This window comes from Prionailurus bengalensis, chromosome A1 (genome assembly GCF_016509475.1).
Source record: "Prionailurus bengalensis isolate Pbe53 chromosome A1, Fcat_Pben_1.1_paternal_pri, whole genome shotgun sequence".
Lineage (NCBI taxonomy): Eukaryota > Metazoa > Chordata > Mammalia > Carnivora > Felidae > Prionailurus > Prionailurus bengalensis.
In genome coordinates, this window is record NC_057343.1 from 207,214,332 (window position 1) to 207,229,768 (window position 15,437).

General features: G+C 39.4%; 1 protein-coding gene across 1 annotated transcript in view; it reads left to right on the top strand.

The window, feature by feature from the left end:
• The window catches only part of PLCXD3 (phosphatidylinositol specific phospholipase C X domain containing 3), a 167,168-nt gene extending 158,474 nt beyond the window's left edge, over positions 1-8,694 (top strand). Inside the window, exon 3 of the mRNA XM_043599235.1 lies at positions 8,034-8,694. Within this exon, the coding sequence (XP_043455170.1) occupies positions 8,034-8,187 (154 nt within the window). The 3' untranslated portion in view covers positions 8,188-8,694. The remainder of the gene's footprint in view (positions 1-8,033) is intronic.
• The last annotated feature ends 6,743 nt before the right edge of the window (positions 8,695-15,437 follow it).

Below are 15,437 nucleotides of genomic sequence, written 5' to 3' on the forward strand. Positions count from 1 at the left end.
TGCCAGCAGTAAAGAAAAGTGGCATTTCAGTTAACGTGTGGGACGACAGTTCATGGGTGACTGATTTCTGTGGTGGCTTACATTACAACCTCTGATTATCCCCCCAAGCAGGGAATCATTGACAGCCAAGGGATCAACCTGGAGAGTCCTTGAGATGTTTGTTCCCAGCGAAATCAGAAATGTCAAATTTGCTTTCAGGGTCCGTTCAACTGTGGCTCTTTTGTAGCCAATGGAAATCTTTCCGAAGAGCAGAAAGGCAGGACAGATGCCCACAGATAGAAACTGTACTGAATGAAGTCAATTGCTTCTGAACTTTGAGTACCTGAACATTGCCCCGAGTGAGGGGCTATCTGGTGTGGAGGAATAAACTGAGGTGAAAACCCCTGACCCCGCACAGAGGTGTTCATAATTGTGAGTGCTACCCTTGAATGAAACCCGTTGTGTGCCTCCTGGCAATCTAAATCTCAACATCCGGAAGGGTCTCTGTGTTTAGAATTTGCAATGCTTTATTGCTCGCTTGCTCCCTTAAAAAATTAGCAGACCAGAGAGTCCCTGCTCAGTGGGAAGCTGACACCTCACCCTCTGTTCTCCGAGCAGGATTACGGCTTATGCTGCAACATTGGCTGGGAGCAAATGATGAGCCTGCAGACACAGGACATTTTATGAGCTCTAAACACCATTCTTCTTGTAGTTTCTATGATCTTGTTTTAATTGAAAATGAATTTTTAACGGTTTTGTTCCACGCCACAATAAGAAGCTCCTGTTGCCAGCATCAAAGGAAAGGAATGGCGTCCTTTGCTTTGATTTGACTGCATTGCTTTTTGCTAAACAAACGCAAAAATAAACTAAACAACCTGTCCGGCATGGGAAGGAGGTGAGATAGCTTTCATGTACTCGTGGGGACTTGGAATGTATCCCTTTGAAAACTTAAAGCCACTAGTAAGGGTGATGATGAAGGCAGGTCTGTCCCCTGCCTGATATGCCTCATATGACAGCAGCTCTTATGTCCTTATCCCATGGCCCCCAAAACATGTCTGCTTTCATGGTTGTGCTGAGTCACGTTTAAACAACCCTGTCCCGAGAGACACCCGGGTGGTTCAGTTGATTAGGCATCTGACTTCAGTTCAGGTCATGATCTCATGGTTCATGAGTTCTAGCCCCACATCAGGTTCTGTGCTGTCAGCACAGAGCCCAGAGTCTGCTTCAGATTCTGTATCTCCCTCTCTCTCTGTTCCTTCCCTGCTCGCACTCTGTCTGTATCTTTCTCAAAAATAAATATTAAAAAAAAAATTGAGCAACCCGGGACCTTACATTTGAATTGTACCCTCATAGATATCATCACTTTGTGTGTGGGTGTGTCTACCTCCGAGTGCTATTATTTCTAATTTTACAATTAGGGAAATTTGGGATACAGAGGGTTTGCATAATTTATGCAAGATTATAAATAAAACACATTACTATAGTCAGGACCAGAACTGAAGTTTCTCTCTTAATACCAACCCAGGTTTTGCTTTCCTGTTATTTGTTATTGTTTTGTTTTTTTCTTTGTAACAAATCTCTTTCCCTTACTAGACTGTATGTGCCAGGAGAGCAAGGAGTGTGTCTGTTTCTGACCCCCACTGTGTTCTCAGCACACCGTAAGAGGTGCTTCATAAATATTTGTTGAACAGATGTCTTTATGAAGCTACAAATGGAGTTTTAAGCAGAGAATCTAGAAAAGTCAAGGAGAGAGGGCTTTCGTCCTTTCACTGCCAGAGAGGGGAAAATTCAGACCAGCTATGTATGTAGTCATGCCTTTAATTATTTTCTGTTTTACACCTAATGGCTGCAGTAATTTAGTTCTGCAAGTATGTAGTGTAGGTCATAGGAAGGCACGGGAAGGCTTTAGTCTCCTACTTAGGAAAGCTCAAGTCCTCTAAAATCTCTAGAGTTGTTTGTGAGGGCATTTGTCTTATAGGTAATTCATGACTTCATTCTTCCTCTGTGTGCAATTCTAGGGGAAAAGGATTTTTTGAAAAATGAGCTATTTTCATCAGGCATAAATCAGATATGCAGCTTCCTGAACAGAAACAGGTTTAGCAAGGAATGATAAGCCTTGTATTTTAGGAAGTTATGATTTATGAGATAACCCATCTGTCTACCTGAGGTTATTTTTAAGCTTCTTTCAGGGTTTAAACCTACAGATGCAAAAGCCCTGCCTTTTATCACTGTATTCTTTGGTGAATAAAACACCAACCTTTTACGCAAGGGCTTCTCTTTATTTTGTCTTTCTTTTCTTTACCTTTTCAAGTGAAATTTCTAAGCTTTCAGAAACAGCCAGACTGACAGGAAATCACATTTTAAAATATGTCGGACTTGATTTTAATTAATTGGTCCTGGGTGACTCAGTTGCTCATGGAAAGAAAGACCTGTGATCGTAATTTTAAACTTTGCTGATCAACAAAAATCCATATCTCAGGAGAGGCTGGGTCTGGGACAGGCAGTAATGAGGCCCTGACATTTTCATTTGTAATCTTTATCCCCAAGGCCATCAGAGAGTTCTGTAAAAATTAATAAAATGAATTTGGAGATCCTATTTCATTCAATAAAAGAAACATGTCATTGTTTAATTAAATACATTCAAATAAAATTCACTGAAAGATGCAAGTATTTTATTATCTACAATCATTCATTCATAACTGCAAAAAACCCACAGTTTCGAGAAGTTAGAGAAGTAACATATATAAGATGCATTTGTGGTAAAAGTATTATGTGTATACACACACACACTTGAATATAAATTTGACATGGATTCCTAGTATATTTAAATCTAATTAAATGATAAGTAATTAGAATTAATCATGAACACTAATATGAAATTGATAGTAAATGAATCTGATTAAGTTTAATTCTGATATACTTTAGTCTTATAAAGATAATGGTCACTACTATCATTATTATTACACAGACTCTCCCAACACTGTATGTGTAAGGCAGGGAAAATCATTGTACAAATTGGTCAAGTTAATTTAAAAAACACACACACACTTTCGTTCAACAAAATAGCGTGAATTCACAAACTCAAATCTGTGGCAGTAGCCACAGTGAGGAAAACCGAGCAGGCTTTTCACGAATTATGTTACTGCATACATCTCTATTCCCAAAGTAATTTAAAAACATAAAACCTGTTCATTTACTCAGTAAATGTTTATTGAGCACTTAGTCTATGCCAGGCACTACCATAAGCATTGGGGATACATCAGTGGGAAAACAAACAGTCCTCCTCCTCAAAGCGATTGCAGTCTAGTCGGGGAGACAGATATTGATCAAATACATAAATGTAATTACAATTCTGACTAGCATTTTGAAGCCGTGACATTTAAACTATCACCTGAAAGACGAGTGAGGTGGCCAAGTAAAGGGGCATAAAAGAGAAGACATTCTAATAAAAAACAGGCAAACAACAAAACAGCATCTACAAAGTTCCCTGAGCAAACTCAGGCTGGTCCAGAAGCAAGACTGAGGACGTGGCTAGAATCCAACCAGGGGAAGAGTGACCGGAGACGCAAGTGGAGAAGCCGCTAGTGGTAGTTGTTTCATAGGCCAGTTAAGGATTTTTACCTTTGTGCTCAGAGCACAAAGAAGTGATTCAAGCATCCTAAGTAGGAGATTGACATGAATTAATAAGTCAAGGTCAGCACACTGAGGGTTGCTGAACTCAGTACTTTCAACTCCTGTCTTCCTTTAAATCTTTTCAGAACCGATTCTCAAAGCCAACGCTTCAGAAGACCTCTGGCCGCCATTTCTCTCCCCTCTTGTTGTTCCTTGGAGGGAGGTTATCCGGACTCCTGCAGATGTGCCCGTTTCTGCCCTAAGAAGCCTGCAATCTGTTTGAAGATGCCTTTCCTCGGGAGAGCTCCACAGTCCAGAGAAGGGCTTTGAGGCTTCCTTTGGTTCTGAAACTGCTTGCTCTTTTGCCAACTTAATTAGCATCTGTAGCGGGACAAGCATACTCAGATGTTTGCCACAACCGAGTGCCTAGAAACAAAGCCCTTCCCAGGACATTTCCCTAAAACCCTCATCACCAGTCTTGCCCTTATAGCACCAGGACCTCTCTCCTCCTTTCTGTCTTTGATTGGGTTTGTGGACGTTGGAAAGAAATCCCACAGGCTCATTTTTCCATTACGACTGTATTATGGCTAGGTGGCTGTCAGAATTTCCTGCTGCCTTCCTTCCTGGAGATTCTGGAGACTGGAGCAGGGCATTGCACAGGCCGTCCCTCAGTGGATATTCGAGACAGTACCACTGACAAAGAGCTAGACACTCATCTTAGCACTTTATATGCACGACTCTAATCCTTGCCCATCTCTGGACAGACCCTAGGCTTATGCATGTACTTTCCCTTCTCTTGAAATGCCTTCCTTCTTTATCTAATGAGTCATGACCAAGTTCAGATGCCACCTGTTTTGTGATCTATTCCTTAAATTCTTCTTTAATTTCTCCTAAGTGACATAAATTATTTCATCTAATATGCTCCCATGGAGTCCTATGCCCCTGATCATTGTACCATATTATATTGTTACAGTTGGTTCACATCCATTTTGCTTGTTAGACTTTGTGACATCTGAGACCAAGATTTCTAGTTCAACATTTAAGTTCCACAAGTGTGGGTTTTTTTTCCTTTTAGGTTTCAGGTATCGCGGTAGGTACAGGCAGTATACTGGTGACTATGATACGATTTTTGTTTTTTGAAAAGCGTGCAGGCACTGAAAGAAAAAGGCATGGAAATGAATTATCTCAATGCCCTGTGCAATGCATAGTCACAGAACTATGTTTAAAGGATATAAAGCATAAAGAAAGGAAAGGGTTCTTCACCCAGACTTAAGTGGGAGGGATCAAGATAATGGCTGAGCCAAATCTTAAAGGGCAAATAGAAATTAGTTAAACAAAGAAGAGGTACTGAAGAAGGAATGGTATTTCATAGAAAGGTAAGGCCTGAAAAGATGCTGAGGGCATGATGAAACCACAGGGTGTGGTTAGGGAAAGATACAAGCCTCTCAGTATTGCTGGAGAACAAATTAGCACGTAGGAAGTAATAAAGACGAGGCCAAAGAGGGGTGTGTGTGGTGGATGGTGTGAGAGAATTTGTGTAGACAAATTCATCTACACTGCTGGAGAGCTAGATGTATCTTGTAGGTGAGAGAAGAGTTTGTGATTGTTTTTGTAGAGAAATAATGAAAAGAGATTGTCCCAGTTGTAGCATAGAAAAAGCACAGAAAGGACTGTGGGGACAAGGCTATGGCAACATTTCTCTGAGAGAGATGAAGTTTTGAACTTCAGGGTGCTTCTAGGGAGCTGTAGTTAGAACCCTCTTCTCCAGAGGTGTGCAGTACATCTTTGTTGAATGAATGAATGATTTAAAAAACTACAGTTTAACCATCTTATACCATGAAAATTGTTACACTGGGACAATATTTTATTAGCACCAGAGTAGGTCACTCTGTCCAACACTAAATATAATCAAAACTTGGTAATTAGCTGTACATCTTGCATTGTCAATATCAATATTGTGCCCAAAGGGGCAAACCTCGGTTCCCGGGAGGGCAAAAGCAAATTCAACTCTTTTTGTGTATAAAACACAGATATATAATCAGTATATCAACACAGTCTATCATGGAGCAGGAGAGTGAGTAGGAAAAACTATTTGTAAAGGCTCCATAGGGGGGGGCCATCATGAAAATGGGTTAAGAAATGCCATTCTAAATAATTATAACTTCAGTAGCATTTGCTGGTTTTAATACAGTATATTGTCTTCTTGTTTAATATAATTCTACTTAAAATTGTCTGAGTACTTGAGATCCAACCTGGCATTATTACTTGTTTTGTCTTTGGTATCATACTGTCTTCAGCAAAGTATATCTGAACAGAAGTATAGAAGTATCCCCACAACTCAGAGAAATGGCATTTTAAATGTAAAACTCTTTTTTTTTTCACCTGAGGCCTACACGCTATTCCAAAAGGATGTTTCATCGATCCTCAGAGCAATCTATTTTATAGGAAACAGAGCAGAGCACTTTCACATTCTCCTAACATCTCCCTATGGGGATGATAATGAGTTGCTAAATTCAGGCCCAGGGATTTTAATCTTTGAGTGGTAGAAGGCATCTGAAGAGCTGTTTCTGTGGTGGTCATGGTTCTAAGATGGGAATTAGTTGCTGTGACCTTGAACTTCAAGGAATCTAGTGAACCAGCACACAGTTAAGGTCAATACATAATGAGCACTGGCCTCAGGGTCATCCTATTCATGCCACCTCCCACCTCCCAGTTCCTCCCAGGAAATGCCCCCGTTCAGATAACTTTTTCCACAGAGTGTCCACCTTTTCTAAAATGCCAAGACGATTCTGCATTCACAACAGAGAGATATCTTCTGCTCTGGCAAGTCCAGAAGAAAAAGTAATGGAATTCAAACCCGAGTGGCTGCACACACATAGCAAAGGCATCTGCCTTTCTAATCAACTTGAACACACTTGTGTCTGTACTTAGGGATCCAGATTTTTCATTGTAAGGTACAATTATCTTCTGAAACTGTTGCTGTGAAGACCAAATTTCTCCACCTGCCAGTCTATTCTATGAAGGCATTTAGATCCATGTCATGCCCGTTTAGAAGCAATTGGATCCTCCCCTATCTGTGTCCAATGGGAAAATGTATATGCTGAAAAACATGGATCAGAATTTTTAAGGTATTATCCACCAGATTAAGGTAGTCCAAGGCAGTCGACCCAGTGTTGTCTGGGATAGTGGAGTTTGCTTAGACCAGATATGCTTTCTGAGATCTGGAGAAATGGGTGTCTATTCCATTCCATACTTCTGCTTCACAAACCGAAAGGGGCATGGCTTCCTTTTTTGCCCTGATTTTCTTAATTACATGCTCCTGATTTTCCTTCTACCTCTATACCTACTTCTCTTTTTCTTTTCTTGAATCAAGTTTTCTGCTCAACCCTCACATGATCTTCAGATTCTCTCTTCTCTTCTCCTTCTGCAAAATCAGGTAATCTTATCCACTCTTGTAGCTCTAACTCTTCTAGGATGGCTCTTAACAGCACTTTGTGTCCTGAATATCAGATCTTTTTCCAAGTAGACACGCTACCCCTTTAGGGCCATGGTGGTAACTGAAATGCTTTCCCTAGATATTCACATGACTAACTCCCTTGTCTCCTTTAACTTTGCACAAACATCCCCTTATCCATGAGGCCTATAACCCACCCTATTTTAAGTTGTAATCTATACCACCCCTCTCTACCTGCACATTCCTAATCCTTTTTTGTCTCCATTTTTATAGCTCTTATTCCCTCCTATCAAATGACATAACTTATTTAGGATTGTTATGTATTGTTTGTCCCTCTTTATTGGAATGTAAGCTCCTCACAGGTGAATATTTTTATCTTCTTGGTTCATTCAAGTTTTCCAAGGGCCTCCAGTGGTATCTGGAATATAATAGGTGATCATTAACTGCTTAAAGGATGAGCCCTGATTGTATTACGTTAAAATGTTTTTCCGTATCTACCTTCCCACCAGCAAATCGTGCACTCTTTGGATCCAGAGGTTTTTTCTGTTGTATCTATTTACAGTGTCTAACACATTTTCTGAAAATAACAAGCTCATCATAAATATTTGTTAGGCGTACGTAGTCATCTCTGACCTCACCACGCATGCCTTTGCAGGGTTTGAAATCACACCATGCCAAACTAGAATACGCGTGCAAAAATGTTGTATTCTCAGTGGGAAAACTGCCCTATAAACTCTCACAGCAACTGAGATCTCCAAAGGGAAAAGTCCAATATGGACCGCTCTAGTGAATGTTTCTCCTGCAAAGTCCCTTCAGGGGTTAAAAATCTACCATTGTCCATTTGGCTTTTTTTTTTTTTTTCTATTCTGTGTCTATAATTGGGACACTTATTTTAATAAGTTAGAAAACTAAAGTTAAGCCTGGGTATTGTAAGCTTGAAAAATAGTATCTTGCCTCCTGTGACTTCTCTTTTTCTTTCCTTTCTCAGAGCTCTTCCTGCCATGATGCAGTGGGTCCGCACACAGAAGCCAGGAGAGAGTGGCATCAATATTGTCACTGCTGATTTTGTAGAACTTGGGGATTTCATCAGCACTGTCATAAAGCTCAACTATGTCTTTGATGAGGGAGAAGCCAACACTTGATAGTACCATTTGGAGCATCCACGAGTAAGATAGAGAAGACTCATTGTATTAGGCATATTATCTATAAACACTCTGATCTTCCTATTCCACTGAGTCTCTGAGGGGATTAGGCTGGTAGTGGGTGGGAAAAGGGGGAATCCATTTCTTCAGTGATGATTATCATACTCTGCATTACTATAAATACTTCATTTCCCATTTGATGAGCAAAATCTGCTACTAGTGTTAGGGATAAAAAAAAGACCAGTGAATTTTGTTTTTCAGAATTAGTCTTTGTAACGTATAACTCATGAGTGTTTACTTGATTGCGTTTCCGATTTCAGCCTAGGGCTCCTACACTGTTTCCACTAACTGAACCTTTCTGCTCCCTCTTTCGCTCGCTCTTTTTAATCAGCTGCCATATGGGACTCAAAACAATTGAATGCCCAACGTAATGTGTATTACATCATTGTACTGAAATTTGTTTTTGTGAAGACTTGGTATAATATAATATTCTATAGTTGTCTGCAATTGGTCGATCATTGCTAACTTTTGGTCATAGAAAATATGCATCAAATCAGTTTCCCTGCATCAGTAATATTGGAGGCCATAATCAGTAATTTTTGTGTTATATGAATATAACAGTGTTTCACAGTGTTTCTATTTAAGGCAGCTATAAATATAGAGTAAAAACTTTTTGAAAGAATGATTAGTGCCAACCCTGTAGTGAAAAATGGAGGAGGGAGAAGAGATGGATGCCATTTTAATGCAGGAATCTCTTAAGTAATATTGCCCTGCAAATCCTCAGTAAGTAAAAAATTATGACAAATGTGTTAAAATCAGGAAGCTCTGAAAAGAACTCTTACAAAATCTCCCCTGTTAATTCTCTTGATTAAAAAAAAGGAAGGAAAATGAAGAAGAAAGAAATGAAACATTGTGCAAGCTTTCCTACCAAACTGGCATCTCCGAACATGTAATTCTAAATCTCAAATTTTGAAGAACGTATTTCGAGCAGCTTCAGTTCAAATTTTTACTTGAAGTTGAGGAAAGTTGAGAAAAGAGGAAGGGTTGCAGAAAGAATTAAAAAGTTTTTGAAACCATGTATAGCGTAAAATCTTAAAGATCCATGAAATGTTTTTAGGAGATGCTTAAATACATGGGGTGTGGGCAGACACAGTGAAAATTAACACTGACTCATCACTTCTGGGTTCTGTCCTACCCCAGAATCGAGCCTGGGGCAGAGGCAAAAGTTTCACAGAACCTTTCTGTGTCTCAACTTTTTTTAAAAAAAAAAATTTTTTTTTTCAACGTTTATTTATTTTTGGGACAGAGAGAGACAGAGCATGAACCGGGGAGGGGCAGAGAGAGAGGGAGACACAGAATCGGAAACAGGCTCCGGGCTCTGAGCCATCAGCCCAGAGCCCGACGCGGGGCTCGAACTCGTGGACCGCGAGATCGTGACCTGGCTGAAGTCGGACGCTTAACCGACTGCGCCACCCAGGCGCCCCATCTCAACTTTTGATATAGTCCACATCTACAGAGAAGGAAAATGATAACTCCGCTTTGAGCCTTGCTCCCTCCTTGGTGTCTTTGTGATATTTGACAACTCTAAAATATTCTAAAAGAGCACAATAACCCTTACCGGTGTGCCTCACAGGAATACTGTGAGGCATTTCTAAAAATCTATAAATTGCTGAAATTCTTATAATTATGAATTGTTTTAACTTCGCGTTTAGAAATAATTGCACCTCAAGAGTTTCCCGGGGAAATGCGTTCCACGCAAAGTAGGACCATAGGAAAATAGAAAAATGAAAGCATGTCTGCAGTTTTTAATTAATTTAAACATAGGACATACGGTTTGATCCCTTACACCTAGGTAAGGGGGTTGATCCCAAGATTGTGTCAAGATTTTGAGTAATTAAGAGCTAGTTCTAAGAGCTATGAATACTCACTGTCAGAAAATAGTATTTTTTAGCAGCTGCAGGGAGGAAAGAGAAAATTTTCACCCTGAAGAGAATGTTTATGAAGAATGTGTAGTTGTGCTTGGGAGAGCTGCAGCAGCATGCAGACGTGCAACACTTCCACATTCCAGTTGTGTGTCTGTCGTGCCACCCCCAGTATGCCGACACGTACCCACTCCTGCCAGCAGACAGATACAAATGCGCGCAGACACACGCAGACACGGGTATAATCACAGTTCTCCTTTTCCAGGGAAAATATTGGTAATATTTAATCACTTAATTTTGAGACTGAAACCCTTAGCAAGGTATGAAAAGAGTGGTTAAGACCTTTGAACGTAGAGTAGCTGATTATCTTCAAATATTTTTGTAAAACTATTCTGGCTTGAGACTTAATTATTCACAAATATAGTTTTCTTTCCGCCTTCCCTCCTCTTGCAGTTTATTGTCTTTTTATCTCTTTCACCTGCTCTTAATGTGCAGTTGAATATGAATCCTTTTTAAAGGACTATGGATTATTGAAATTTACATCCTATCAATTTGCTTTGTGAGCAGATCTTCTCTCTGACAATTCATTATTCATCCCTCGGGAGGATCTTTAGCCAAGCACACTTGCAATGACACAAGGATTTAACTTATAAATATGACAGAAAACAAATCTTTCAACATATTAATGAGGAATGAATAAAATATAGGGGTAACTATGTTGTATTTTCTTGAACTTAGATGCTTTCTTATAATGTTTGCTTAGAATTAGCTTTGCCATATTTGTCATTTGGGTGCTGGCAAAAACAAACATGCTGAAGCATTAGACTAATTGTGCAGGGTTTTTTTTTTTTTTTTTTACTGGAGAAAGCTTTTTATTGCTATTAATGATATGCACGCAGAAACCTTGTTGGACAAAAGGTACTTTCAAGTCAATGTTATGGTTTCCATGTGGACATACAGTCCCCATGTAGCAGGCACCAAGAATAAACGGACTTGCCTTCATTTCTAAAGGCGGGAGCAGGTCGAAGTGGACCATGGGTCCTCCAGCTAGAGGGAGAGTCACCAGGAGGGAGTCCTTGGAAAGGGGAACAGAGAGAAGGTGCCTTTGGCTGTCTTCTGCCTACTGGCTCTGCCCTGAGGCGGATGTAGGGAGCAGGCTGTGGGCCTTAAATAGAGTGGGGGTGAGGACTAGTATTATGCAATCAGAGCTTAGCCTCAGCCTCTCCTCCTTTGTCTTCGCAGGGCATTGTCTTTCCAGAGAGCCAGGAGCACAAGGGCTACAAATAGGCCCCAGGATGTAGGCGGTATATCTTGGTGCACTTTTTGTTTGGCTTTTTCTTAAAACTTTATGTCACAAGTCCTATAAGGCAAAAACAGAAACAAAATCCAACCACTACCCAATCTGCAGCAGGAAATCAAAGGAGGGGGTGGGATGAGGGAAGATAGGCAAAGAATATCATTTTTTTCGTTTGCTTTCCTGTCTGTAATTTTGAAGGACCGAAATGGCGAATACTTTGCCATTATCATTTATGTCTCCCTTATTACCACACATTCATACGAGTGCAGAGAATGAGGAGGCATCTTTGAAAAGCCTTAGGATATTTTGTATGATGACCTCAATATTCACTTTCAGCCATACTGGGAAAACTCACTTTTCATAGAGCACCACCCAGCAGTGAATGTACTAGAGCATTAAGTGTTTGGCATGTATGTGCCTGTGTGTGTACACGCATAGAAACACACACACACACACACATACACACACACGGGATGCACATCTCACACGCATTATTCAAGTTACAACTGCACTCTCTAATCACCCGACCTGATTCTATTGCCATTTTAACTCTTAAAATCAGTATTTCCTTATGTTAATGGGAATAAACATAACTCAGATATTTACATATTCAAGAGGAGAAAAAATCACTAGAAAACCAGTGAAAAATGAGACCATCATAAATAAGAAATGACGAGCAGTGATAGTCTAAATACATTGTCAATTACGCTTCAAGCTGGAGAATTGAAGATGGACTTGAATCAAAGTTACAAACATCTTGACTTGAAGCTGTTTTCAGTTCTTTGAGGTCCTAACATGTTTTAGCCAGAGTTACCTGTTTAGGTTCTCCCCCGTTATCATTCCAGACTGGAAAGTTGGAGGTCTCAGGAAATGCATGTTCTCGTGAGTTTCCAGTTCTATAGTTCTACAGATGCGATGATGCAACCTCCTAACCTTTGGTTGCTCATCCAAATGAGAGCTTCATAGGTAGAGTGCTTGACTTTTGAATCACTAACAGAAAATAATGCACAGTGTCCCTCAGGATATGCTAAACAAGGTTTTTACAAGTATTTTATTTGACAGCATTTTAGTCTTTTCGACTAGATTACAGTGACACAATGGTGTAGAGGCTATATTTGCCATAACTTATTGGTGGCTCCTGTGTTATATACAGTTTTAAATAATGCTCTAAGTCGTTTGTTTTCCCAATGACATCAATAAAATGTTCTGTAGAATTTGTAAAATGTATTGATTGAGTCTGTTAAAAATTGTGCAGTTTTTATTTCATTTGTGGTACGATTTTATAGGTATTAGTTCTAAATGTATATTTGTATGAGTCAAAAGTATGTGCTTGTATGTGGTTTGTGTGTTAATATATTGTATCTTATCAAAAATCAAACTTATCCTAAAGAAAAAGGGCACATTATGACCAGCCTTAACTCATTGCCATTTTTTGTTGTAATTTGGGATAAAAATCTGAAGAGAAATTATGTTTTTGTCTAAAATGGCCTTTGTAAAAAAATCATGTAAGGAATGTGCTTTAGAAATTATCTGAGCTCCCCCAAGCAAATAGTTCAGCTTATGGAGTACCGGAAGCCTCTCAAAAGTTTCAAATGTCAATGTATTTATTCACTTCATTATCATGCAGAAAAGTTAGATTCACATTTGTTTCCATCAGCAACAGAACCAGTGCACTTCAGAAGTTGTTCTTCCAGACACGGAACCATTCCGCTTATGAGGATAAGTCTTCCGTGAAAGATTATTTCTTCAGACATTTGCTTTTTAAACATTGGAATTCTCAGCCAAGATGAACTGCCGAGGCTCTGTGAGAGTCACTAGAGACCCATCAACATTAGGTGGTTCCAACACGGTTCCCTTCTCAAAACACAGGTGTACGACATCCTTTTACACCTTTGTTGTCTGCCTACGTGTAGACTAGCAATAGAAAATGCAGGACTAATTCAAGGATCTGCGTGAGTTGTCATGCTCAGAGCAAAAACTTTGTAATCTTCCTTGAGCCTGGTATCTGGGTGTGGAATATTAATCAGTCTGATTTCCTCTCTTTCTCCATCCTCAGTTGTTTCTTTTCCATATTTAGTCTTGCCAGATGAAACACAGAACACGCAGTGAAATTCAAATTTCAGATAAACAGTATTTTTTAGTATGAGAATTTCCAAAACATTTCATGAGACATACCAAAAACTTTTCATTGTTTATCTGAAGTTCAAATTTAATGGGATGTGTCCTTTCTTTTTTCTTTTTTTTTCTCCTAATCTGGCAACCCTATCCATCCTGCCTCTCTCTTTTTCAATTGGGCTACCTATAAAGGGTGAGATCCTACCTCCCTCCGAACCCCTATCTTAAGATATCTTATGGAAATCTATAGTCCTAATACCCTTCCTGAAGGAAAATGTGGGTCCATGCCAAGTTCCATGAATGCTTTACAAAGGACCAACTCAAATATAGGTGGCATAATCAAGTAGCTCTATAAGATTAATGCCACCACATTCAAAATTTCCCTTCACCCTCCTGTTTCGAGATCTAAACTCTCCCCCACTAATCCCTTAAGTAATATTCCCCAGTAACTAGGACATCCAACAACACACCACACCTTAAAAATGCCCCTTGAGGGGCACCTGGATGGCTCAGTTGGTTAAGTGTCCCACTTCAGCCCAGGTCATGATCTCATGGTTTGTGGTTTCCAGCCCTGCATCCAGGCTCTGTGCTGACAGCTCGGAGCCTGGAGCCTGCTTTAGATCCTATGTCTCCCTCTCCCTCTGCCCATCCCCCACTCAAGCTCTGTGTCTCTCACATGTAAAAATTAATTAATTAAATTTTTAAAAATGCCCCTGGAAAGTGGTAGCACCTTCCAACTCAATACCAGGACCTCTTTTAAAATTCAATTTCTTTTTCTTCAGAGAGTAACGAACTAATCTATTACTCCTGATATAAAAATAACTGATAATTATTTTTATCAGTTTAGAGCTAATCATCTATGAAATTATAGAAAACCTGACATAGAAAGAACTCTTTTGATTGCTAAAAAGAGAGAGAGAAAAAAGTCTGGGATGTAGACACAGTCTCCTCAGGAGACTGGGTTGGGATTGGGCAGGTGATAGAATATGGACCTTGACAATGAACCAGTACCCCACAGGGAGACTTGCCAAAGCAAATTATAACAACCAGCAGTTTCTTGGAGGAAATGAGAACTCAAGACATCCCAGAGTAAGAATAATGAAATCTAAGGCCAGTTTCTAGAACAGTTTGCAGAGAATAGAACTATGTTGGAATTCCTAAAATAGAATTTTCAAATACTCTTGTATCCCACAGTGAATCCGTGACATGATCTAAATGTGGTTGGTGTTTGGGAAGAGTTTTGGTACCTACCTCCTCTCTTAACATTCCTATGAATGACAAGAAAATCCAAATTTCTTAATGTAATATTTCCATCTCATGGTCCCTGCTTGTACACATTTGCATTGATTTGCTTCATTTCTAAAGGATGAGAATTTGCAGAGCTGGTGACATTTCCTTCACTAGACCAGAAATTCACCAGAGGGAGACAGATCTGTGCCTTCTCTTTTTAGGATCTGGTCACTGATACTTTAATAAATGTGGTATAAAGAAAATACATACCTACCACTGTTCTGTTTAGCAAATGTGAATCTTTTGGATAAGATTGTTGTTCTTAATGTAAAAAAAGTTTCTTTGTATCCAGTGAAATGCCTAATAAAGTGCTGGTACCAGTTATTTTTATTTTTTTTTTATTTCATAGTCATCAGTGTTGCATTATAAGTCCAAAAGTAGATCTCTTAAGTAGAACATGACTCAGAGCATTTTTAAAAATATGAATCATCGTGTAAGGATTTCCTCTGTGAAAGGATATATTCTCCACCAATAAAGGCAATGCCATGAGTACTGCCATTGCATCAAAGTTAGGTATCTCCAAATCTAATACTCTCAGCCTCTGATATTACCACAAAGAAGACCAATATCAATACAACAAAATTATATTAATTTACTATTATTATTATAAGATACCATTTTGAGGT